At 31.3% G+C, this 26415-nt stretch overlaps 1 protein-coding gene across 1 annotated transcript; it reads left to right on the top strand.

The window, feature by feature from the left end:
* Positions 1–1710: 1710 nt before the first annotated feature.
* Positions 1711–25861, top strand: LOC134726386 (uncharacterized). The gene is made up of 21 exons (XM_063590786.1): positions 1711–1818; positions 4149–4216; positions 5256–5440; positions 6291–6348; positions 6858–7034; positions 8071–8210; positions 8687–8738; positions 9378–9554; positions 10587–10763; positions 11306–11470; positions 12339–12403; positions 13141–13360; positions 13974–14144; positions 14530–14703; positions 15569–15739; positions 16264–16532; positions 18312–18453; positions 19412–19537; positions 23888–24135; positions 24673–24973; positions 25674–25861. Exons 1-21 carry the CDS (start codon positions 1781–1783, stop codon positions 25859–25861), a joined length of 3312 nt encoding a protein of 1103 aa, XP_063446856.1. The 5' UTR covers positions 1711–1780.
* Positions 25862–26415: the final 554 nt, after the last annotated feature.

Raw genomic sequence — 26415 nt, 5'->3', positions numbered from 1 at the left:
GGATACGGGAATATGACAAGACAGTAAGCGGGATCAGGGATCAGAACCTCCCAATGAGACCCCCTTCACGTAATCCTGCCTTGATCTGCCTTTCTCTTTTAGGGGACGACCATTTGATATTCTGGGGGTGGGGGAGGAGGATTTTTTTTTTTTTTATCGATTATTTATTTTTCTTAACTAAGAGGACAGATTAATTATTTTCTGCACTGTTGAAGCAGGATTTTTCATTTTTATTAAAGCAAGAGACTGATTATTCATTTTCACAACTGTATTTATGATATTCGAAAACATCCAATTTTTAAATTATTTGTTTATTATAAATAATACATGTATAGTCAAGTCATTATGTACCATTTAATCAGAGTTAATCATTGGCCTCTGCAGAAATGAATCTTTCATATTCACAACTGCATATATATACATGTATCATACATACATAGTATTAAAGTTGTGTTGGAACTAGCTTTTTTGTAAAGTATTTGCTAAGATATTTCGCCGAGCGGAGCAAGTTTTGTTTAGAGGGTTTTGGAGCCACTGAAGGCCCAGGAAGCTACAGAACAAATGATGCAAAATCATGCTTTCTGGGTGTTCCGAAGACCCTTTCATAATTTGAAAATGCAAGTTTTGTTTTAATAATTTTTTACTATATTTTGGTCTCAAAGCAAGATGTATAAATTCAGTGGAAGACTTTCTAGGGACAACATAAAAAGATCAATGTGCATGATTAAACTAATTGGAATTCAAATAGTTAAGTCTGTGGCTGCTGTGGTTTTTTTTTAACTCATGCATGATCAAGTTCATAACAAAATTACTAGATTACAAAATGAATGCCACAGCAAACAAAAGGGCAATCAATGAACAAAAGACAAATGAATAAGAAACATTGATCCTGAAAAATCAGGACTACAATGTATGTCTGAGGGATGAGGGAAAACAGAACTTGCTTGACACAATTTGATATGGAGACAAGCGTTCATTTTTTTACATAAATAAGGCCGTTAGTTTTCTCTTTTTGATTGTTTTACATTGTCTTATCGGGGCCTTTTATAGCTGACTATGCGGTATGGGCTTTGCTCATTGTTGAAGGCCGTACGGTGACCTATAGTTGTTAATGTTTGTGCCATTTTGGTCTTTTGTGGATAGTTGTCTCATTGTCAATCATACCACATCTTCTTTTTTATATTTGGTTTTGAAATTTCCTACATGAGGCATTTGTCTCAATGTAGTTACGGCCCTGTTAAAATAAAAGTGATAAAATACTGTTATTGTTAAAAAAAAATGATTATTTTTGGGGAAAAAAGATGAATTTATGAAGAATCTGGTGCCATCTCATAATTTCGATTAGACCTGCTGAGACTCAGAGTTATTAATTTTCAATACATTGCAAGTCAGGTAATTTATTTTCAAACTACCACAGAACAAACCATTTATTTTTGTGATTATCAAGCCCCCCCCCCCCCCCCCCCCTCCCAGAATATCATATGGTCGTCCCCTTACTCAACTTGGGCTGACTCCTGTCATGCCTGTTGTTTTTTTTTTTTCACCCCCTCCTAAACAATAAAAGGTAGCTCCCTTATACTATCACATGCATTTTTGAACAGTAATGTGGCTTATCCATACTTATACTGTTCTGCGATCTTTTGTGCAGATCAGAGCAGATAGGCCGGTGCTCCATAAAGTGGAGGAAAGATGATAGAAAGACGGTGCTACGATTATGACGTCACTTTTTACACCTTTCCGGCGTAAACAAAGCTGAAACGTGATTCCGGTCAAATGCTTTATGAAATATGTTGCCTTCGTTGGTAACTGTTTCAAAAAGTAGGTATATTATCTGCAACACTAAAAAGGTTTATTCAATTTTCATAGATACGGCAAATTAATTTAGTAAGGAGGTGTTGGAGGAGGTTTATACGGATTGACACTTTATTTTCATCTGTTGCTATGCATGTTTTCCCGCGGATTTTGTACTAACTGTCGACTGATGTTTTTTTGTTTGTTACAGATCTTATTTTTTTATCCTGTCGTGCAAAGTAATTTAATATCTTCCGTTTTTAAAACTATACCAATTAAGTCATTTATTTTCAGTTCTTGCCAGGCCAAGTCATAAATTTATGGATATCAAAATCTGTGTACCCTCCCTCTCCCTTTAAACTAAGAAAATCCAAGGATTTGTATAGTCATGATAGTATTAGTAGTCTAATATAACTATACAAATCCTTGTAAAAAAATCAAATGGTCTTCCCTGGCCTAAGCGAAAGAACTGTGATTCCATTTTGATATGCCATTATCATTGAAAGTTATATAATATAAAATAAGTCAATAGCCGTGAATAGGGTTTAGTAATTTGAAAAAAGGGGGAGGGGCACTCACTATATATAGAATAGAAATGTCATTGAATAGAAGTTCCGTTCACAATAGTCAATGTACAAGTTCCAAGAGGGTGAAGTAGAGATGTGTTCTGTATATAATATCATTTCCCTGAAATAATCCAGTATTTGTTTATCAATTATCTTCGAAGTCTATTTTTTTTTTTGACTCCATACCCATTGGTTATTTGGTGAAAAGTTTACAGGGAAACTTAAAATAGTTCAAGCTTATGTTTTAAACGGAACTTCTGTATGTAACAACAGGTCAAGTTGCAGTAAATGGGCTATGTCACAGATTTCATTTAAGAATTAAATGCTTATTTAAGTTTTTGTAACTTCATTGGGGTGTAAAAGTGTTGTCAGACCGAAGTACATTTTGTAATGTGTGCACAGTCAACGCTTTTACAACCCTATGAAGTTACAAAAAGAAGCATGCATTCAATACTTCTAATTACATTTTTTAGCTAGCATCATGAAAACCCAATTTTATCAACTTTTTATTTAATTCAGGCCAAAATAAATAATAGGTTTGTTTGCCCAAACGCTACCTACCCAGAAAAAAGCTGCCTACTCAAATTCTTTTATTGTCCTAATTTGAAGAAGTTTTTTTTTAATCAAATAGGCATGAAGACTAATAGACATCTGATACTACAATTTCTTTAAAAAAAAGAAAAAAAAGAAAATGCCTACCTACCTACCCACTGTCTCAACCTTGGGTAGGGTTTGGGCAAATCAAAATATTTTTAAGTGTGGCCTCACCTGTGCACTTTATTGTGGAACCTCGTGTTAGCATGAATGATAAGTTTTATTGAGTAATGCAATTGCTTAAGGAATAACACGTGATGTGCAATTAGCCAATCGTGAAAATGTATTATAATGAAACATGATACATCTAATGTAATTATTCTGTTTTAATGATGCAAAATAAAGATAGTGTCACCGACTTTGGTTTAACGGTATACATCATTCAAACTTGGGTTCTTTGTGAAAAAGCTAGTCTAAAGAAGGTTGAAATAATCATAATACCTCTTTGTTGCAGGCCCTAAAATTTTTTGACATTTTCACTACCAACTTCATACCCATAGCCAGGGGGGGGGGTTCGGGGGGTTCGGACGAACCCCCCCCCCCCCCCCCCCCCCCCTTGAAAACAAATAAGCACTGTTAAAGTCAATGTTCTGTTCGAATTGTGACTGTTAAAGTCGAGTTTGTGAGTCCAACGAATCCCCCTTTGGAAATTCCTGGCTACGGGCCTGAACTTGGTAACAAATTGATTATTCAACAAAAAATGATGTCGGTGACCATATGATTATTTTTTATCAATAAAACAGAAATTTATGTGTCAACAACACATAGTTTTTTTAAGAAAAATCTATGAAATGATAAATAAGGTAACACTGGTAAATGCATTATTTTTGGATTTTCAGTTGAAGTTCATCTTGCCAAAGTTGTATGCAAAATTTTAGCAAAATCTGTGACATAGCCCTGGTTAACTGTTCCTTGACCTTAGATATACACTAAACCTTGATTTGTAAAAGTTCAATGATAAAAGCTTGCAAAAATATCATAACGAAACAGAGTGAAAGTGGCATGGCATGCATGCATTATGCATAGAGTACATGTATACGTAAACTATTTTTCAAAATGAATATTTATAATATAAACAAATTGGCTACCCAACTTCTTTTGCTGGAAAGCATGAAATAAACACATGTATAATTCTTAGCTTACATTTGAAAATGGTACTCATTCATTATCTGATCAAATTAGATTTTTTACTTTCAGAATGGTTTGCTGCTATGTTTTACTTTTGCTTTGCTTCACTGTAACAGTTAGTTCCAAAGGGAAAAAAGGTAATTATTCAATGAAATCACAAAATTATGCAATGCAAAATTAAGTAACTTTATGGCTCATAACACTCATAGATAATTTAAAAAAAATTAAAGTCATTTTTTGTAAGGATAGATTTAATCAGTGATTATGATATTCAAGTTAGGCCACCCATAACAAATTCTTTGTTTTATGTTGCTAACCTTTATACCTTGTAGGGTAAGTAGGTAGGTATGGATTATTTTTTCACAAACAATTAGCATATTAAGAAAAAAATGTTATTAGTAGGAAAAGATCTCTAAAACATAATTTCTGATGATTTGGGTCATAATTTTTTTCTGGTAAGCTGCTTTTTAGGTCACTAGGGTAGCCTACTAGGTATACAGCATCAATTTATTTAAATATAATTTTTGGCCATATAAAATAACTTGCAGGACACTTGAAAACTTAAATTTCTGGAATAATATTTTCCTCCTTAACCCTTTCCTCCATTGAAATATTTTTTTTGCATACTTGATTCGCATAGGATTTTTTTAATAAAATACTGAACATATACTTCAAAGTATTAAGGCATTGCGAAAAACAACTATTTCATCAAATAAATTTAAGTCGGATATTCCTATGATATTCCTTTTCATATTGGATACAAATTTTATTAGGTCTACGGCAGACACTTTGTAGTCAAAGTGTTTCAACTGAGGTACTACACAGGCGTCAAAAGGCGTCATTATGGAGTAAGGGGGGTGGCGTCAAAAGGTGTCATTATGGAGAAAAGGGTTAAGTAACTACATGGTATATATGAATACTGATTGTAAAGAGATTACAGATAGGGTTGATATTAGTTGCTATGCATTGCACAGTTTAAGTCTCTTGAATGTTAGTAAAAATTACACATATCTCAGTCTAGATTTTTGCATTATGACATTAGGAAATTTTTACTTTTTCTTTGTTTTTAGTAAAAACCTATACTTATACTTACAAAATTAGATGCTATTATAGCATCTAATTTTGGAAGTATAATCTTTTCAATCTTCATTAAATAATATGAATCAATAATTACAGATGACACTAAAGAAACGACAGAATTTCTTGTCAATCATATGACAGATGCTTTGTTTGTCCTCAGACCTCCGGATAGGGAAAAGTTTATGAGAAAATGCACTGTAGGTCAAAAAGTGTGTAAGGAAAAGGATATAGGTGATAAGGCAGATATTAAATGGGTCACTGGTATTAGTGAAGAAGCAAAGGTGAGTACAGATATATATACAAATTAATACTTATTAAATAAAATCAAAATGTATATTTTCATTTATCCCTTTAACTCTATTTATTAGGCCATGGAAAATTAATTGTTGGTTTCCCCATACATGGAAAAATTTTAAGACCTGGCAGGCAGGCTATTTTACCTTTTTTTTCTTTTTTTTTTGTAACCATGTGTTATTTTATATCTATAATTTTGTTTGTATAGCAGAACTATAATCTTGCCTATTTCCAACACTTTTAGTTGTCTCTGCAAAAAAAAACAATCCAGCCGTTAAAAAACGACCGGTCGGGTTAGGGGCAACGATCAATTATTTTTCCATGGCCTTAGCTAGTAAACTAATTTTGATCTGAAACTATCATTTTGAACTGCTTTTAAAAGACTGAACAATACAATGTGGTGTTCAGTGTGAGCCATTAATTAAGCTCTGTGTTGAAGGCTGTACTATCATCTTAATTGTTTACTGTCTACAGATTTTGACTTGTAACAAGAGTTGTCTCATTAGCACTCCAACCACATCTTCTTACTTCTATTGAGAAATTTTCAGTCTTGTCCAATGCAGTAAATTCAGTACTGCACAGACCATTTGCTAAGTGCAGTAAATCAAGAACCCCCCAGTAACACACACACACACAGATTGAAAAATCAGTGCTAATCACACTGTCTGTTGGCTGCTTTTTATCATTAGCTAAAGACCCTTCTGAGAGTAATGTCACTTATATAAATAGACATAGGGGAAGTTGAAGCTGCACAATTGATTAAAACACCCTGACTACCAGAATATTATTTTATCTTAACAATGTGTTAATTATTATATTAATATTTTCTAATTGTAGGCCAACTTCTGGTCGTCTTACAAATGTTTTATGCACAGAAAAGAAGTTATGTGTCCAAGTAAGCATTATATGTGATATTTATATACTTTATTTAGTTATTAATTTGTACTTGCAGACATAATGTTCAGATTAGAACAAAAACATTTTTTTATTGGTTTTTATTGGTCTCAAATTAAGTTTGGTATTATAATCCCAAACTAGCCTTTATTGAATGTTCCTAGTCTAGGGCAAAGAACATTAATTTTGTGGTTTACTATAATCTATAAAATCATGAAAACTGGTACATATCAAATGAATACCAATTATAAATACGAAGTAGTGCATCAAACAAATAAATGCAGAAAACTTAACATTAAAATAATAATGAATTTGTTTACCTATTTTGAACATTGTGTTTGATTAGTTTGTTTGTCAAATTTAAGAAAGGTCCAAACATTTTTGATGATACCTGGTAACCCATATAACATGTATAAAACCATAAAATTTTCTAAAGGGAATGTAAATGTATGCATGTTGAGTTTGTTGACTATGATCTTTAAATAGATTTTTTTTTCAACAATCTTGCAGTTAATGGTGGTTGGACAACATGGACTGGATGGGGAGAATGTCAGGCTAAGTGTGGTGATTTATCAGAAGTCAAAAGAAGAAGGACCTGTATGAATCCAGTACCCATGAATAATGGCTTGCAATGTTTTGGTGTAAATTCAGAACGAAAGTTATGCGAAGGAAAATGTACTGGACCAGGTGTGGTATTAAGTACTTGATAAATTTGAATTTGAATTTGAATTTGAATTTGAATTTATATAAATAACGCAAATAGATAGCACAAATTAGCACACAAATAGTACATAGATGTGGTATATCATTGCCAATTTGAGACAACTATGTACCACACCCTTAGCCAGTGGAGATTCAAAAGGATTGTATGAACCCCTCCTTGAAAACAAATAAGCACTGTTAAAGTTGACTTTCTGTTAGAATTGTAACTGTCAAAGTTGATTATGATTGTATCGAACCCTAAAAGACCACTGAGGTAAAAAAAAAATCTTCAGAATCTTTTTAAAAATAAGCCATATTTATAACAGACTTCATTTGGCTAATTTTCAAAAAGGTTTGAAGAATTTAAGAAACATTTTAATTAATTGAGAACACATTAGTATCAGCAAAACAGATTTTTTACAGTTATAATACAAGTGTTTACATTATTGGAGGTATAATGTTTTACCTCTGTTTGTTCATCCATCCTATGATAAGGTACAAAAAATCAACTAAAATAATCGTTTTGTTTTGGTCCCAGTTGACTTTTAAAATATTTATATCATTGAAAAAGCTCCAAATTATCTCCCTTTGGTGCAAAAATGCTATTTTTTTGCATTCAAATTGATATATCTTATTTAACTCATCTGTGACCTATATATTTTTTTTTTAAATATAAAGCTGTAATTCAACTAAACAATTGTAAAATTATGACTTAAAACGATTTTTTAATTTAGTTCTTTTTTGGTTTTGATTTGTATTTCTCCTATTAGTTCAAAAGAAAAAAATTACCTCTGAACAACAAAAACACATGCTTCTTTCGAAAGCAGATTGTAAACTTAAAAATACGGTGACCCCATTTTAATTTTTTTTTCTTCTACTAAGCATATGTTGTGTATATGTCAGATATAAAAAAAATAAAGAAATTCTATATTTTAAAATACCACGGATTTTTACCATCCAACCCCCTTAACAATGTACAAATTTAATGAAAGCTATTAGTAAACCAAACTTAACATTTCAGCTAAGAGGGAAGAAGGTGAACTAGAGTCACTTGACTTCATAGAAAAGATTCAAGATATTTACCCAACGTTGAATGAAACATGTCTTCGTCATCACTGTACCTACGAATCACTGAAGATGATAGAGAAAACTGATATAAAGGTAGGAAACTAGGAATATAATACTTTTTTGACCCCCCAGAAAAAATACTTTATATATGTTTTCATTTCTTCGTTTTTTCATACTAATTAAATTGTAGAAAAAAATCAAAATGTTGTGCAGTAATTAGTATATCAAAAATGAGAATAACATCATGATATAAAATTAAACATGGTTTGTCAAGCTTAACAACATGCTCACAAGTCCAGGATTGTAAAAATGCTTTTAATGCCCTTAAAAATCAAAACTATACAGGCCATTTTCATGTAACCATCTTTTGACTATATAAATTTTCAACAGGCTACCTACTTTGTGGTAGCTAATACATCCTGGTATACTGTCAAGTACATGTAAGAGCAACCAAAAGAAGTTAAATTATTATGAATTTGGTGCAATTTTGGAGGAAAGTTTTCAGTTTGCCGATGATTTTTATTGTGTTTTAAAAAAACGTAACAGGTAATTAATTTTTATTATTTCAGGATAAATTTTGGGAAAGTTTACAGTGCTATAAATACCAGAGAGCATGTCCAGGTTAGTAATAATGGGGACTAAATAGTACTTGATTAGCGTTAAGAATTAATTGTACCACAGAATACAATTTATTCCCAAATCTTGGTAAATATATATTTCACAGAAGAATTTCTGATATTTTATTGAATATTATCCACAGTTCTTAACTACAATTTCTATTGCAAATACCAAAATTGTGTCTGTCCTTTAAATTATTTGGTGGTCAAAACCTTTGGCTCTCTTTTTTTCTAGAACTTTGAAATACATTCAGTAAACCTAAAACAAACATTAATATTTGTCATCTTATGATAATCCTTTAGATATAAAAAAATATAAAATTGTTTACTGGAGTGGTTATCATTGTTCAAGAATGCGGAATTGGAATAAACCGTCCATGTCTGAGTGTCTTAGCATGTGTTATGAAAAGTCAGAGAGTTTTTTTTTACTATGATAATTATAGAACCTTATATAAAAATAAGAAGATGTGTTATGATTGCCAATGAGAAAACCATCTACCAGAAACCAATTGACATAGAAGTTAAACAACTATAGGTCACCATACAGCCTTCAACATGTTTATTTTAATTATATATTTTTTTATATAATGTATTTTCTTTATATTATCTGATTTTTTTGTGTATGAAATGTGTTTTTTTGTAGTTGATGGGAAATGGTCATCCTGGAGTAGCTGGTCAAAGTGTTCTCCAGAATGTGGAGATGGTTTCCACTTCAGATCACGTGAATGTAATCATCCTGCTCCTTCGAATGGTGGATTCAAATGTTTTGGTAAATCTTACAGAGAAGAACCATGTGTTGGGCTGGTGTGCCCAGAAAGGAGTAAGTTTTATATACTATCATTTTATTTCAACACGTAACAGTAACATTAACAGTTAGGACTGTTATATTAAAACATAAGCATGGGACCCAGGGACCCAACTTGAACTATCCACTATGAGTTGGTGTGAAATATTGTGGTGTGCAATTTTAACATGTATGCTGGTCTCAATTAAAAATTTTGATATGGGTGTTTTCAAAGCGCCTTCCCTGGGTACCATGCATGTATGTTTTAATGGAACAATGCCCTTACACATGGCAAATACTTATCCAACTTTTTTTTTCATTTTATCTTATGGCATGTGGTGAATGTAGTATTTGTGGTTAACATAGTATTTTTCCGATGTTTTTATTTTGATAGATTTAAAAATTTACATTTATTCTCAGATTTTGTTCTCACTCATAAGAAATATATATGCAGTAAAAAAAACCTCCTCAATGTTATAGGGTGACTGGGTACTTTAATATACATCTATGTAAATCCTTCAATCATTGATATAAATTAACATGGTCTTGTCCTGAATATGCAAATTAATTTGCTGCAAGACATTCAGTAGCTATCCATCATTGAACATCATATTGATTGAGAATAAGCTGCTGATTACACTTAAACCATAACAATGAGCTCAACATCAGATGAAGCCTGTTTTTGAGAAACTGTTAAATTATCTGTTTTCTATGAGTTGGCATTGCATGAGTTAACAAACCAATGTTCAATCTTGTATATTTTTATGCCCCACCTACAATAGTAGAGGGGCATTATGTTTCCTGGTCTGTGCGTCCGTTCGTCCGTCCGTTTGTCCCGCTTCAGGTTAAACTTTTTGGTCAAGGTTGTTTTTGATGAAGCTGAAGTCCAATCAACTTGAAACTTGGTACACATGTTCCTTATGATATGATCTTTGTAATTTTAATGCCTTATAATAATTTTTGCCCATGTTCACAGTCCATTGAACATGGAAAATGATAGTGCCAGTGGGGCATCCGTGTACTTTGGACACATTCTTGTTTTCTAAGTCACAATGTTTATATTTTCAGGTGAAGTAAATCCTCTTATGTCATCATGGTCTGTTTTTCATGCATGTTCTTCATCATGCGGAAAATATGGAACAACAACTAAAGAAAGACTATGTTTGAATCCATATTCATGTCCCAATGGAAAGAAAACTCAGAAAATTACAATTGAAAAACCATGTTATTTAGGTCCATGTCCAAGTAAGTACAATAAACTTGATTTAGATATGTCTCTTACTGATAGGGTTAAGAATACTTGCTTTTCTTGTTTTTTTCAATTTTGTCAGATATTTCAAAACTTTTTCTTATACAATGGTGTTTTTCTACCAAGCTGTTTTTTAATTAATCCCTTAAATACTTGGTGAAATATACTTGAAGCTTCAATGTATTCTCTTGAAGTTTTAAAGGGAGATAACCAATATTTCAAAAGATCAACAATTTTAGATTATCTCCCAATGAAACATTATTAACAAGGTAATGTGATTTTAAATTTGGATAAAATCAGTGATTTTGAAGCAGGTGAATTTTTTCTCTCGATAATATTGTAGTATTGATAAAACAATTGTTGTTACAAACAATTCAAAATGGCGGGTCCCTCCTTTATGACTGATAACAGGATTTGGCAGTAACTTTCAGCCAATCAAAAAAATTGTTACATAAAAGTTGCTTTGGAATTTAAAATCTACATTGATTGTTATGTAGATGGTAAACTTGAAACTAAAATATCAATCTACTTGCTACAGAGGTGGGTGTGTGGTCAATATGGTCTAGTTATACAAATTCCTCAGCAGTGTGTGGACAAGGTAGAAGAATGAGATTCCGTGTCTGTAATGAAGACAAACCAGTAGATGGAGCTGTTTGTAAAGGCAAAACTGTTGAAAGAAGACCATTGAATGGAAAATGCACAGGTCAGATTTTAGTCTTTAAAATGATGACCTCATCTGTCATTATGTCTGTTCAAAATAACCACAGCTGTTTGTTTGGTGGGCCAATATCTGCAGATGAATTTATCTTTAGTTTTCTTCCTCTTTTATACCAATAGTTTACCACTCTGTTTATAAAAATAAAAAATGATTACTGTGCAGTATGATATGATTAAAAAAAGGTTAATTAGATCTTAATATATGTAAGGTGCATTGTAATGGCTATAAACTTACTTGTATTAAAAAAATGTGTTGAAAGATGGAAACTAATCACAATTATCAAAATCCTAATTGTCTTGAATTTTGAAAACAGGACAAATTGTGTGTCATTTCTTTAAAATATGTTTGAAAGGCTCATTTGAAAAGAATATTTGAAAAGCATTCTTTGGTTAAGCTAATAGTAACAGTTTTGATAAGTTAAGTGCCAGTCTTTGTAAGTATCAGGCAATTTAGAAATATTTCAAAACATGGCAGAAAAAAAACCCCACCAAACCAAACCATCCTATTTTGAAGGTACCCTCATGCTTAATCAAAAGTGATGGGTCTTTTGTTTCTCTATGTCTGTTAATACCAGAACAATCTAAATACATTTTTGTTAGAATGATAACAGAGTTATCTCCCATTTATTGTTAATCAATGATTATATATACATCGCAAACATTTGAAACATGTGAAAAAAATATCAGACAAAAATGTTGTTTGCATGTGAAGAGAATATATATGAAGTTTAAGCATAAAGTGAATGAAAAAACATACTACTGTCTTAAGAAAATCCATGTAGACTTCTAAAAGTTTAAAAATTTCTCCTTTTACAGACTTTTTTGTGTGTTTATTTTATTTCTGTTCTTTACAGCTGGTTCATTGGAAAGATTCAAGAAAGAGGAATCAAAAGCTAAATTTAAGGCATTAATGCACAAAGTATGTATTTGTATTTCTTATATTGATGATAGAATAGCTGAATAGATCATTATATAAATCATTATGCTTGTAAAATATTTTGAAATTGATAGAATTTAGTTGGTTTGAAATGAACTCTATCTGGTGGTGTGAAATCATATTACCAGTCTGTACCAAACTATTTTAGGGTTTGTCTGACCAAAAAAGAAATTTGATTTTTCTTCTATACTATGAATTCTATTGTTTTCATGGGTGCCAATGAGACAAGTCTCTGTCCCAGTAACGATGTTTGAAAAGTAAAGGCTAAAGTATAGTATGGCCTTCAACACAGAGCCTTGGCTCACACTGAGCAAGCTTTAAATGTCTGCATACAAGACTTTAGAAAAATGAAATATATAGGAAATTATTATTCTGTTCACAGTACTGACAAGGCGTAATGATAATATACACCTGACTGATTTTGGTTCTTCACAGACGTTATCTTCAGAGGTAGAATCCCGCATTAGAAAATTGTGATCTGTTGCATATTTAAATGAGAAGTTCACCTTTAACCTACCTACCAAATCAAATTCTTGACTCCTTTAACACAAGACTTAACATTTTGATAAAAACTATGTGGTATATTTGCATTTTGTTACTTAAATCACAATGAGGCTTTAGACATTGTATCAAATGCCAAATTGAGAAATTCACAAAAATAGCATGAAATTGATAATGAGTCCAAGGTATACTAATATGTCTATATACGTATAATTTAGGTATTCCAGAAAGATAAACCACCAGATGGCGAGCCTGATGTTGATCCAATGAATCCATTTATAGAGGATTTGTATAAACCTTGGTCAGCTTGGACACAGTGTTCGAAATCTTGTGCTACAGGTATTCGAGAAAGATTCAGAGGTTGTAAAAATACAACAGGATTACGATGTAAAGGAGAAAGATGGCAAATACAACCCTGCAATTTAGTAAATTGCCCAGGTAAGTTAAGTCTAAATTGCTTATTAGAAAAATGTACATTTAAAGTGCATTTCTACTGTCTGTTGTGATCTTTTTATGTCAGATTGTTAAAAAAAATTAAAATTGTCAATAATCAAAACTGTTAACAATACATGCAATAGAGGTAACAACTGGTGGAAGTGGCATTTAACACCAATCAATCAATCAGTGATTTGTGTAGTGGTTTCAGTCAAATATGTAATGCATTGATTATTACAATGATTTCATTTAATGATCCTTAAACACTGTTTGACTAACTTTTTGAAGAAATGATGAAGAAAAAAATTAAGATGGCAAAACAAAATGAATTAAATAAAAAGCAAACAAAACAAACAGAATAAGAAAGAAAAAGTAGAGTAAAGATATATAAACCATAAAAACCATGGATAACTAAAAGTATGGTCAATCATTGTTAAAAAAACTGACAAACATGTACAATTAGGCTAGCTCTGTCAAATGTATCTGAAAATTTGGAATTTTGTTTAGTTATATAATAAAAAGTATACTCATACTATATATGTAAATGAAATACAACCTTTGTAACTCTAGCCTCTGTTATATCAATTGCAAAATATTCAACCTTTCTTTCATATAGTAATGGGTGGATGGAGTGAGTGGGAGCCATGGACTACATGTAGTGTAACCTGTGGATATAATGGTATAAGAACAAGGTACAGACGTTGTGACCAGCCGTATGCTATGTTTGGTGGCTCCTGTCTTGGGATAAGTGAAGAAACCTCACCGTGCGATAAAACAGCCAAGTGTGGTATGCTATCAATATTTGATTTTTTGAATTTTGATTCTTTGATGATTTTTTAAAAGTACTGTAAATTCAAAAATTTTGATGTTTTTATTATAGTCGACAGCAAAATCTATTAGTATCACTTAGTCAGCTTTGTCTGAATACATTTGGTTTACGGACAATAGCTTTAGGATAAGTAATTAGGAATCTATGAAATTAAACACAATGATTATAACCACAAAAAGGTTGGGATATTTGATTACAATCTGTCTGTCTGTCTGTTTGTTTATAATCTGGTATGGGAATACTTTTCCTGTTTTTTTTAGCATAACTGTAACGGATTAGATAATGTCAATCAAAACAAAAGATACACACTTTCTGTAAAAGTATTTCTGATTTATTTTTCCAGATGAAAGGATATCTTACAGTGACTGGTCCTCTTGGTCAGAATGTTCCCAAACCTGTGGTAAAGGTGAAAAATCTCGTGTTAGGAAATGTAATCCATCAAAAAAGAACAAAACAATTGTTTGTTTTAAGGAAGATACTGAAGTCAAGTCTTTTTGTAATGCTAAACCTTGCCCAAGTAAGTATCTATATTTTTATTATTAATCATAATGTTTTCAAGGATTTGTGATTTGTTATAACTTGACCACCTGCACATTTGTATAAAATTTACTTAAGTTTGCATTCCAATACTGTTGTGATTATCTTTTCTCAAAAACAGCATATTGTACGGGGCATACAGCATGATGCTAATTAAAATATAAATATAAATGTATTCTAGAAATCCCTGATTTCTCATTGTGCATGTAACTTACAAAACTTGTTGATTAATGATACATGTATAACGTTACAGTATTATTTTAAATAATACAATGTTATATGGACCTCAAATTTTGTCCTCTGTCAATTTACTTCTCTTAGGTGGTTATAACCTAGTATTGACCTCATACATAGTAAAGACTATTCTTGTATAATATAGTACATATAAAAATCTTACAAGTGTATTCATAAAACAACACAACAAAATGCTCATACCTCAGACAAATAAGAATAAAGGAAATTATTTTTCTGGATGTACTGTGGATTCATTTATTTTCATGGGTACCAATTTTCATGGATAAAGGAAAAATTTTCGTGGGTATTTAAATATGTGGTTTTGACAAAGTTCACATGCATTTCTTTAGAAAATTTAAATTTGTTGTTTCCCTGTACCCAAGAAACCCACGAAAATTGGTATCCAACAAATAATAATGAATCCACAGTATACCATATATATTTACTATACCAGGAATTGAGTTATCAACAAAACTTCCAAAAAAATCTTCAATCAAAAATAGAATTGGTACCCATGAAAATAAATTAATCAACAGTATTATGGGTGTAGCAATTAACATGACTATCTGTTAAAATTCCATTTAAAAATTGCTAGCATATTTGTATTGCAGTAAATGGTAATTGGGGAAACTGGAATTCTTGGTCATCCTGCTCTACCAATTGTGGCATAGGACACCATTTTAGGGATAGGACATGTACTTATCCAGCGCCCAAATATAATGGATCCAGTTGTTTTGGACCTGGATCAGATATTATGACTTGTTTAAAAATGCCTTGCTCAGGTTTGTATTTTGTAGAAGACATTTTTTTCAGCATGTGTTTAAATGACATGTTTTCTTCATATTTAATGTCAAATGATGATGTCTGCCATCCAAAACAAGTGCCACAGCGAGCATTTGATTTTACCTGCAGTTTATCGAAATTTTCATACACTTTTATTCAAAGACCATCTTTTATGAAAAAAAGATACCAACATATTATGAGCTTATCACATTGACGCTTTAGTTTGTGTGTTGTGTTCTGGCAATCAAATATAATGACTGACTTTGACTTTCGATATCTGACAAAAGAATAAAACAAAATGGCAAATAAAGAAAAAAAAATGAGTAGGACTGTACCAGAATTAAACACATAGGAGGCACTTCTTTAAAAGATCAACTTTTAATTCTTACAGAATTCTAAAACTGCAATGACCTATATTGAATACATTTATGTGGTTCCTATGCCTTATTCTGATAAAGTTTAGAACACCCCTAAGATATTGATTGAAAAAGTATTGTAAAAAAATATATTGTTTTTATTTCAGCTACTATCCATAAAGGTGTGTCAATGAAAAATGGATATTTGTTATATAAAAAAAGAGGTTATCCTGCGGGATTTTATTCTCTGTTTTTGTTATTTAAACCAGCAAATAACAAGAAGTCAAATTTATTGAAGCATGAATATAATGGATGTAAAAGTGAGAATACATGTAAGAATTCTCTGGAGCTAATTATAGATGAAAACAAAATACTACTCAATATGAACAGTTCAGGTACTATCGTGACGATTAAAACTGAGGATGAGTCTATACAGGTAATTATAGCACTTCCTTAAATTCTATATTCTAAAATCAAAAGGAAAAACTTTAAAAGACCTAACATCAGAATTGTTGTAAACCAAAGAAACTTTTGTAGACGAAACACATGTCTGGTGTATATACGAAATTTAGTCCTGGTATCTATGATGAGTTTATTTATATATGCATGCCCCTTAGAAATATTAATTTAAAAAAAAATCATTATTAGTGCTTCATGTGTTCAATTTTTGGAACATTGAATATAACAGAAATTGCATTGCATTTGCCTTGCAGCATTCATTTCTCTAAAATATTTATAAAAAGTTATTTTCTTTGTACATTGGATAGGTATAATGTGTGCAAGGTCAGAGGGAAATTGGAATTCTTACTTCTTTTATTTTTTCTAGGAGAGGTCAATATCTTACAATATTAATTTTTGAAAGAACAGGTGTTTGAAACAAATTCTGTTTTTAAGTGATTTATAAACTAGGTAATTGTAACATATCTCACCAAGCTTCAGTTTAGAAATTTACACCCTTACCCGTACAGAAATTGCTAACAAAAGCACATAAGTTTCACATGTGAAGCACATGAGATGCAATTAAGAATTGTATGCAAATCAGGTTGCTCACATGTGCAGTTTGGTAGTTCATATGTTCCCACAAAAATCTAACATAATGCTCACAATTTGTGCAATTCAAATCTCAGGTGAGCTTTTATCATCCATGTTAGTTTTATGTTAGTTTTGTACTTTGAAAAGTTTTTCCATTCTTCTAACCATTCAAAACTAACCTACATCATTGCTCATATGAGCTTTTTCAAAATGACATGCCCAGTCATGTACTTCCTGTAAATTCAAATTCTTGCAAAGCATGCAATATTTGGAGGGAGATGGATATGAAAAATGTAAAGCCTTGAAGAAAATGGCATTGTTGAAATCTGATAAAACCAGTGTGGCTTTGGTTAATTATTTGTAAGTTATCATTTCTATTTCATATGTTCATTTTGTGTCATATTTTAAAATATTTTATAATTTTAAGTCCTTTATGGGAATATATATATATGCAGGTTGCTTCAAAATAAGTACTACATGTATATAGATTTTTCCTTTTTAAACTTTTTGAAATACCGTACTTATTAATCAAAGACATTCATTATGTACTAAACTTGCAAGTCCCACTATTAGTTTTATAATGTAATGTTATGTTTTTAGTCGTTATCATGATTATTGATTAAATAAAAAAAAGACTAAATGACATGAAAATCATTTTAAGTGACAATAATTAAAGAATAACTCTTTTAACATAATGTATCATTTATTTTATTTTCAACTGAATTATTTAAGATTTTTATTTAAATTTAAAAATATCCTATTTTGAAGCAGCCATTTTGTTTTGGTTAACTATAATCATGTGTGCAATATGTGAGCAACTGCTCATATGAGCAATCTAATAAAATGCACATGTGAAACAAAAGCTCATATGAGCAGTTGCATGTGAGGTTTTTAACATGCAAATTAGGTTAGTTTCATATGTGCAATTTTTTTGCTCACAAAATGCTCACCTAATTTGCATGTTAAAAAACTCGTATGCAATCATGTTAGTTTCTAACATGAGCATCTAATGTGCAACTTATGTGCAACATGTTAGCACTTTTTGTTAATCTTGGGTATTGCCTGTTTGTTGAACCTGAAGACAATATCAACCTACATCAAATGCTTTTACACACAAAAAAATCTAAAGTACATCTAGAGGTCATATACATGTATGTATAAAATGTGTATATTTTTATTCTAGGCAAAAAAATGGCACAACATATACTTGCATCTATCTGAAGACCGATTGTTTCTTAGATTAGATGATGGCAAAAAATATGAAACAGAGCTTAAGACGGACAAGAAATTAAAAATCAACTTTGATGGATTTACTCGAATTGGATGTGAGTAATTAGTTTTTTTTTAAATGCAATATGTCTTTTACAAAGTGTCACACATTGGTGGTCATCAATAATACAGTGTCTTCAGATAACAAAAGCCTAATTACTATAAGATGTTCCAAAATTTTAAACAAAATCATGCTTTTATTATTATCATATTACTTGATACCTATGTGAAAAAGAGGGAGAAGATACCAAAGGGGCAACTAAGTTGTTTAAAAAATCAAGGCGGAAAAGACAAACAATACACAAATAATACAAGGTTGTATGATAGCCAATGAGACAATTTTTCACAAGAGACCAAATGAAACAGAATTTAACAACAATAGGTCAGCGTAAGGCCTTCTTCAATGAGCAAAGTCCATACAGCATAGTCAGCTCTAAAAGGCCCTGAAATGACATATGTAAAACAACTCAAACAAGAAAACTAATAGCCTAATTCATGTGAACAGTTACAAATTCACACAATAACATGCAACAACCACAGACTCCTGACTTGGGACAGACACACACAGAATGTGGGGGTTAAAATAGTTTACATATCAATAGGTAGAAAACATGAATCCTTTCAAATTGTTGGTTGAAATCAGATGCTCTGAAAGGGTCAGCAGATCCACCAGCGGCACACAAATGTTACCCATTGCAAGTTAAAATTCTGTGAAAGGTTACTCAGGTGATACCCCAACTGTGGAAAATAGGAACAGATTAAGTCTATGACAACAATAGAATATCTTGTCATCTGTGGACAGATTATTCTATAAAAGTCATCCAAATCATAATCATCATGTAGGTAAAACTTTAAAGGTATGACTTTCAACATTACCATTTGGAAACCTGATCGGTTTGATTAATTGTAAACAGCAAACCTCTTTATCTTTAGTTTTTAACAACTATCTAATATTTACAATAAAGCTAAATTTTTAGCGTTATTTAATTTTGAAATACACAATTAATATTTCAGCATTTTCTGGAAATATAGCTTCATTACGAATGAATTTAAAAGAATATGCATTGGACAAAGAAAGTTCTACATCATTTACCTCTCCTAAAAGATCTAAAAACAACACATATGTGAGGTTTAAAGCAGGTTAGTAGATTTATAAAACAGATCAATAAAAGTGAGAATGGAAATGGGGAATGTATCAAAGGGACAACAACCCGACCATAGAAAAAACAACAGCAGAAGGTCACCAACAGGTCTTCAATGTAACAAGAAATTCCTGCACCTGGAGGCATCCTTCAGCTAACTGTATATATGTTAAGTATGGTCAAGACTTAACAAAAAATACTACAAAAAATGATTAGATTGAAAGGTGCATTTGAATGTTTCATTTTGTACTTTTAAGAAATTGTATATACCATATGAGCAAGGAGGATAGAAATCGACTTTATGCCAGTGTACATATACTATATATACATGTAGATGCATAAAACTTGGGTTGATTTTAGAACATTTATTCGTGAAAAAAGAAGTTTTGTTGGTTTTTAAAACAACTCAATTTTCAAACATGAGTTGCAGACTTTGTATACAGATTTTTATACCTGAAAAAGGATAACCGATATGTTTATTATCCATTTGCATGAAGTATAGTTCTATTTGACACATCACATATTGATTAATGTACTCAAAAGGTTGTTGAAAATACTTTAGGTGTGTTTACACAACTTTGATGGGAAAACCATAGATGAAATGAGGGGGGGGGGGGGGGGGGGGGGGGGGGGGAGACATGGAAATTTTAGGTAAAATTCATCCAGAGGATAAGTGTACTACCAAATATTTATAAAATTTAGATGTCTGGAAAATAAAAATATGAAATGATATCAATACATTTATTTTTTTAAACAGAAATGAGTGCAAATAAATTGCATTTCTATATAAATGTAAACAATTTTAGAAGAAAAAATCTGAAATAATCATTTGGTTTTGAGAAAGCATTGACAAAGGAGAAGGTTCACGAAGGGTTAAAAGTGGCCCTAAATTTTTGATGTTTTGTAAATCGGGCTTGCAATTTTTTTTTTTTTTTTTTTTTTTTTTTTTCTCTTTATTTCATAATTTTAAATTCAAAATAATCTACAGACATACCTAAAAATATATAGCTTATAGATACTTATTTTTTATTTAATACTTCAAGTACTCACATTATATATTTTTTCATAACCTGTGCATTTGTTATATTAGGCCACCCTTAAAAAATTGTTTGTTTGGCATTGCCGACTCACACCATCAGCAGTTGGGTAGGTAGGTAGGGATTTTTTTTTTTTATTACATTTAAAAACTATATATATATATTGCAACCATAATCATTTTGACTCGAGATCACAACCAAAAGCAGTGCAGCATTTTGCAGTTGTGTGCACAAACTGATGGTTTCTTTGATAGGGGTTAATGTCACATTCTACAACATATGGGTAATTTCATGTCAGACGTTCAGTGTTTTTGGAGGAGTAAACCAAAGTACCCAGCAGAAACAGATCTGTGGTAGGGAACTGCATTAACCATATAACATATTAGACATGAAAATTGAATCTTAATTGTGGGACTTTCTATTGAACAGAGTCTCAATGTCACATCTTGAAGTTGCCTTCAGTTTTGTAAACTTGTCATATCTTAATCAGTTCGACCACTACAGCTCCCTGTACAAATAGATGATTTGTTTGATGGGATTTAAAATTAACTTTCTACACCATATTGGCAAGATCAGTTTATTAGTGGATGAAAGTGTAGTGCACAGAGGAACCTTATCATAAATGTCTTAACAATCTAACCTTAATTTTGTGGTTGCAAACTTATACCAAGAGGTGATAGACTAGCATTGATACATGTAAATTTTGTAGAACTAGAAAACAATCAAAGCCACTGCAGCCCCTGATCAGCTTTTGAGGATAGCAAAATATTACAAATTTAGAAGGTTGGCACAATAACAGACATGAATGCCAGACAATATTTATAAATATGTTGCTGTCAGATATCTTTTCTGTTTTAAGAATTATCTTTTATATCCATGTTAAGAAAAAAGGGGTTGGGTTTTAAGTTTGTGATACACACAAGAGGCTAGTCTTTAAAATAAGTATGTTTTGTGCCAGGCTAACCTCTACAGGTTCAAAACTGCTACAAACCTGTAAATCTGGGACCATACATGTATTGGTCTTTTAGCTTTGGTGCAGGTACACCTTTCAGCCATCAAGCCAAGACATCATTTTGAATAGATATAAGAAGATGTGGTATGAGTGCCAACGAGACAACTCTCCATCCAAGTCACAATTTGTAAAAGTAAATAATGTATAGGTAAAAAAATGCATTGTTTTGGAATTTACATGGCAACATGCTTTGTTATCTGGTTCAAGAAAAATGATAGATTTCACATATTCAAGAGATCTTTCAAAGGTTAAAGCTACAGATGTTTATTCTGTCATGTCTTGGTGAAAAGCTTCTATCCCATGAAGTCAGGATGCAAAGGGCCAAAGCAGACACCAACAATAGTGTCACTGTCTGCTTTACCAAAGACGACATTTGAGTTCTCTACAAGGCCTTTCAGAACATCAATCCATGTTCCATGTAAAGATTAGGTGAAAATCTTATGTTTTAATAAAACACCCCTCTCCCTTGAATGGAGCATTAGGGGATGCTATCCACTGCCTGTCTTTTTGACATTTTTGGCAGACTTTTTTCTAATCTATGTCATTCAAGCGCTTGCACTGAATACAGTTTACATCAAGCACTTTAAAGATCATGATTTGAAATAAGTAAAGCATGGAAACAAACTCCGCGGATATGATCAAAATTCCGGGAATTTTCCGATTTTTTAAATAAAAAAAATACGAATTTTTAAACACCAATAAAATTATTCGGGCGGCAAGATTTTCAGTGGGTTGGGCGGCAAATTAATGCCAAACAAATGAAATTTTATTTTAGGCCTTAGATAATTATGTTTGATTATCATAATGGTAAACTTCATTTTTTGATATTACTGATATGGTATATAATATTTTCAAATATGGAAAATTGTATGTATAATACTAACAAAAACTAACAGTTGTATATATATGTTATTTACTAATGTTAACAAGGCCGGGATAAGGTAAAAAAAATAAATTGCAAATTTCACCTAGAAATACTTCTGATAATACTACTAAGACAAAAATATATTATTATGGAACCTTCCTTTGAAAGGAACCAGTAAGACCCTTTTTTGGCCCCAAAATATAGCAGTTTTACAAAATTGTTAAAATATAAACTTTTAGTTATTTATTGGACAGTAGAATGCTTCTGCTACAAAAATATGGGCTGTTTTTTACATTACAATGCACATATATAGGGTACTAGCTAGCACCATAAAGTCATGCTAAATTACTGAAATCTTCACAATTCTAGCATTTTACTTAAATTTTAGACGGTTTTCATGTAAAACGAAAGTGGCCGCATTTGTGTTCAATCTTAATATTGAAATGTAAGTTGTTTTTTATTATAATACATAACATATATAAAGATTGAGGATGAACACGAATGCGGCCACGTTCATTTTTGACAAAAAACAACTGAAAAGTGACATTTTTCGGCATATTTGATAGATTTTTCATATTTGAGCTTGAATCGGATCATTTTTAATGGCTAAATCAGTTAAACTCTTTCACATAAACTGATCGATTCAAATGAAATAGACACTTTTAAAAGTGGTCAAAAATAATCAAAATCTTTCGTCAGATGAACCTGAAATTTGAGGCCAAATTCGGTCCTTACCGGACCTACTCCTTTATAAAGCTATGACCCCTTAAGTAAACATTATTTGTATTTTCAGGTCAATTCTGGTATTTTTTCCCCATAATTTTGATTGTTTTTGGCATAATTAACATTGGCCTCCATCTACCATCCAAAAAGTTTTTATATCGATGAGTTTTGTATCAAAATTGGAATATTTTGGTCCCAAAACATTTTGGATCGTAGGTTGAGGCCAATGTTTTTCTAAAGCTTTTAGGTCTGAAAATTGCACAAAATCATCATATTTTGACAAAATGTCTGAAATGGGCTTATTTTGGAGAATATTATGTACTTGTATGAAAAGGACCGATTTGTTTAGCATTAAGGCTTTTGAAAAAGACCCATTTAGAAACCAAATTGTGACCTTTTTGTTGTTATATGATAAAGTTGATATTTTAGGCCATTTTGTGCAATAAGTGAACCTTGTCCTTCATACTGATATTACTTGTATATTTATCTCCAAATATCTTAGGGACAAAAATTACAAATTGTTCTATGAAAAATGCTGAAAAACCTTAAGGTTACATGTAGGTTTTAATTTAATTCACCTCTATAATAATGGAAGGAAATCTCAATTTGCTATCTAAAAAATTCTTTTTATTAACGATCAGGTAAGATATCATATGTGAACTTGTCAATGCTTTTCTTCTGTATAACTTGTGTTGTCTTGTATTTTTTTAGACTCCATCAATGGAATAGTTGGTTATTCTTTGTTTAGAGGAAATTCTTACATCAAAATACCTGTGAATGCAGATGATGATCTAAAAGTAGAACTGGTTTTTCTGGCAACCAGCACTGATGGGGTATTACTCTTCAACAAAGGCCAAACAGCTGGATCATATGTGTATATTGTACTTATCAAAGGGACAATGAAAATGTGTGTTTCAAATGGGAAAACAAAAAAATGTGAGACAATACTTAATATCAATGTAAGTTTTCTGAAAGTGTTTTGTTCATAAATATGATTTTTTTTCATTAGAAATAAAGCAATATTACAGTGTTCTTATTTACATACTGAAAACAACACAAAAAGTTTTGAAAACTTTATTATCTGCCCCTGCTGCTGTTACGTATGCCATTAATGTAAAAAGGTGACTGTTTCATGTTTGCAATACAAAGAACTTAATTAAGTTGTGATTTTCCTTTTCAAAATTATTATAATCCTAATTGAGTAAATCATGCATTTATACCAGTAATAAGCAATTCACAATAAAACATGCATGCAAAATTTCTGAATTTACTGAACCTTTTGTAACGATATCTTTCAGTATTTTATTTAGTATAAACAAGGACTTAAATAGACTTAAATTTCTATATACGTCCCTGGTATAAAGTTGAAAGATATCAATCAATTTTAAAACTTAAATATCTTTAATTTTGCCTTTGAGTTAAACTTACACAAAGGCAAGAATTTTACATTATATTTATAATTTTAGAAGTCTATTGAATATATATATTTTTTTCAGATTTACAAATGGTATTCTTTAAGTCTTCTAGTTAGTGGGCAGAAAATTGAATTAAGAGTCAACCAAGGTAGTGCATTTCAAGTGTCTTTTCTTGAAAATGTGTATTATCCAGCTACTCCTGTTTGTATTGGAGGAGGTGAAAAAGAAGATCTTTTCATGTTTAAAATGGTTGTTGGAATAAAAGAGGGATTTCAAGGAGTTATACATGAAATATCAATCGACGATAAAACCTATAGAATGCATGCAAAACCTATCTTAAATGACGAGGGAATCATTTCATCTGTAGGATTAACTAATCCAGGTAAGAATATAATTTGTATTCTTGTATTTCGAAAGTGACCATCTGCCTGAGAATCAGGCAGCCGAGGTACAAAAGTTTACAACTATAGGTCAAAGTACAGCCTTCAACAATGAGCCAAGCTAATACAGTATAGCCAGCTTAAAAAGGCATCCAAATTGAAACTTTTGAAACAAGAAAACTAAGTGACTGATTTATGTATAAAACAATGAACATAAAACAAATTTGTAAGCACCAAAACCTCATCTTAATGTGGGACAGTGGTGGAACAGTACATTATAAGAACAAACTATTAAAATCGTCTGATAATGGCTTAAATTAACTCATATCAGATCACAATTCAAAGCAGAAAAAACATCTAACAAAAACACAGACTGGAAGTGGCAGGGTATTGATGAATCCCCACAACCAAAAAGGTTACAGATCATAGAGTAATTGCAAACACTGACAACTAGTTCAAAGCTAATAACAACTAATAAAAAAGTCATTCATCAAAGCATTTATGAGTTTTTTTACCTATATATCTTTATGTTGAAAAGTAATTAAGTCCTAAGATAGTAAAATTGAGAATGGAAATGGGGAATCTGTCAAAGAGACAACAACCCTATATTTTTTTTTTATCTATGTTTAACTTAGTCTTTTTTGTTCCTACTACTTATTAGTTTTGTTCTCAAAAGAATTGTGCCATATTTATGATTTTTAGAACGTGTGAATGTTGCATATGAACACCAGGAGAGTGAAGTAAAGTTCCACTGTGATTACACAGAATATAAAGAGAAAACTGGTAACTCTATGGTGGAATGGTTTAAAGAAGATGTTCTTATCCAGTTGAGCGATTTAGTGACAATTGATCATAAGTTAAGTATCTCGAATACCACCAATTACAGATAGTAAACAATAAAACCTTGAAAAGAAATTGACTCCATATTATTATGAAAAAAAAATCTTTCTGAAAAACTATGTAAAAAATATACTTTTTGTTTTTGTTCTGAACTCAATTATATAATGGTCAAAAGTACTGTGTTTTGCTAATTAAATAATTATGATATCACTAGGTATTGTCAATATGTAAATTTTAATATCTTTATGCCCCGTTTATGGGCATTATGTTTTCTGGTCTGTGCATCCCTCGGTTTGTCTGTCCTGCTTCAAATTAGAGTTTTTGGTCCAGGTAGTTTTTGATGAAGTTGAAGTCCAATCAACTTGAAACTTAGTACACATAGATATAGGAAGATGTGGTGTGAGTGCCAATGAGACAACTCTCCATCCAAATAACAATTTAAAAATTAAACCATTATAGGTTAAAGTACGGCCTTCAACACGGAGCCTTGGCTCACACCGAACAACAAGCTATAAAGGGCCCCAAAATTACTAGTGTAAAACCATTCAAACGGGAAAACCAATGGTCTAATCTATATAAACAAAACGAGAAACGAGAAACACGT

This window comes from Mytilus trossulus, chromosome 7 (genome assembly GCF_036588685.1).
Source record: "Mytilus trossulus isolate FHL-02 chromosome 7, PNRI_Mtr1.1.1.hap1, whole genome shotgun sequence".
In the NCBI taxonomy this organism is placed as follows: domain Eukaryota; kingdom Metazoa; phylum Mollusca; class Bivalvia; order Mytilida; family Mytilidae; genus Mytilus; species Mytilus trossulus.
Note: the sequence above shows the minus strand (reverse complement) of the source record. Positions and strands in the feature narration are given on the sequence as shown.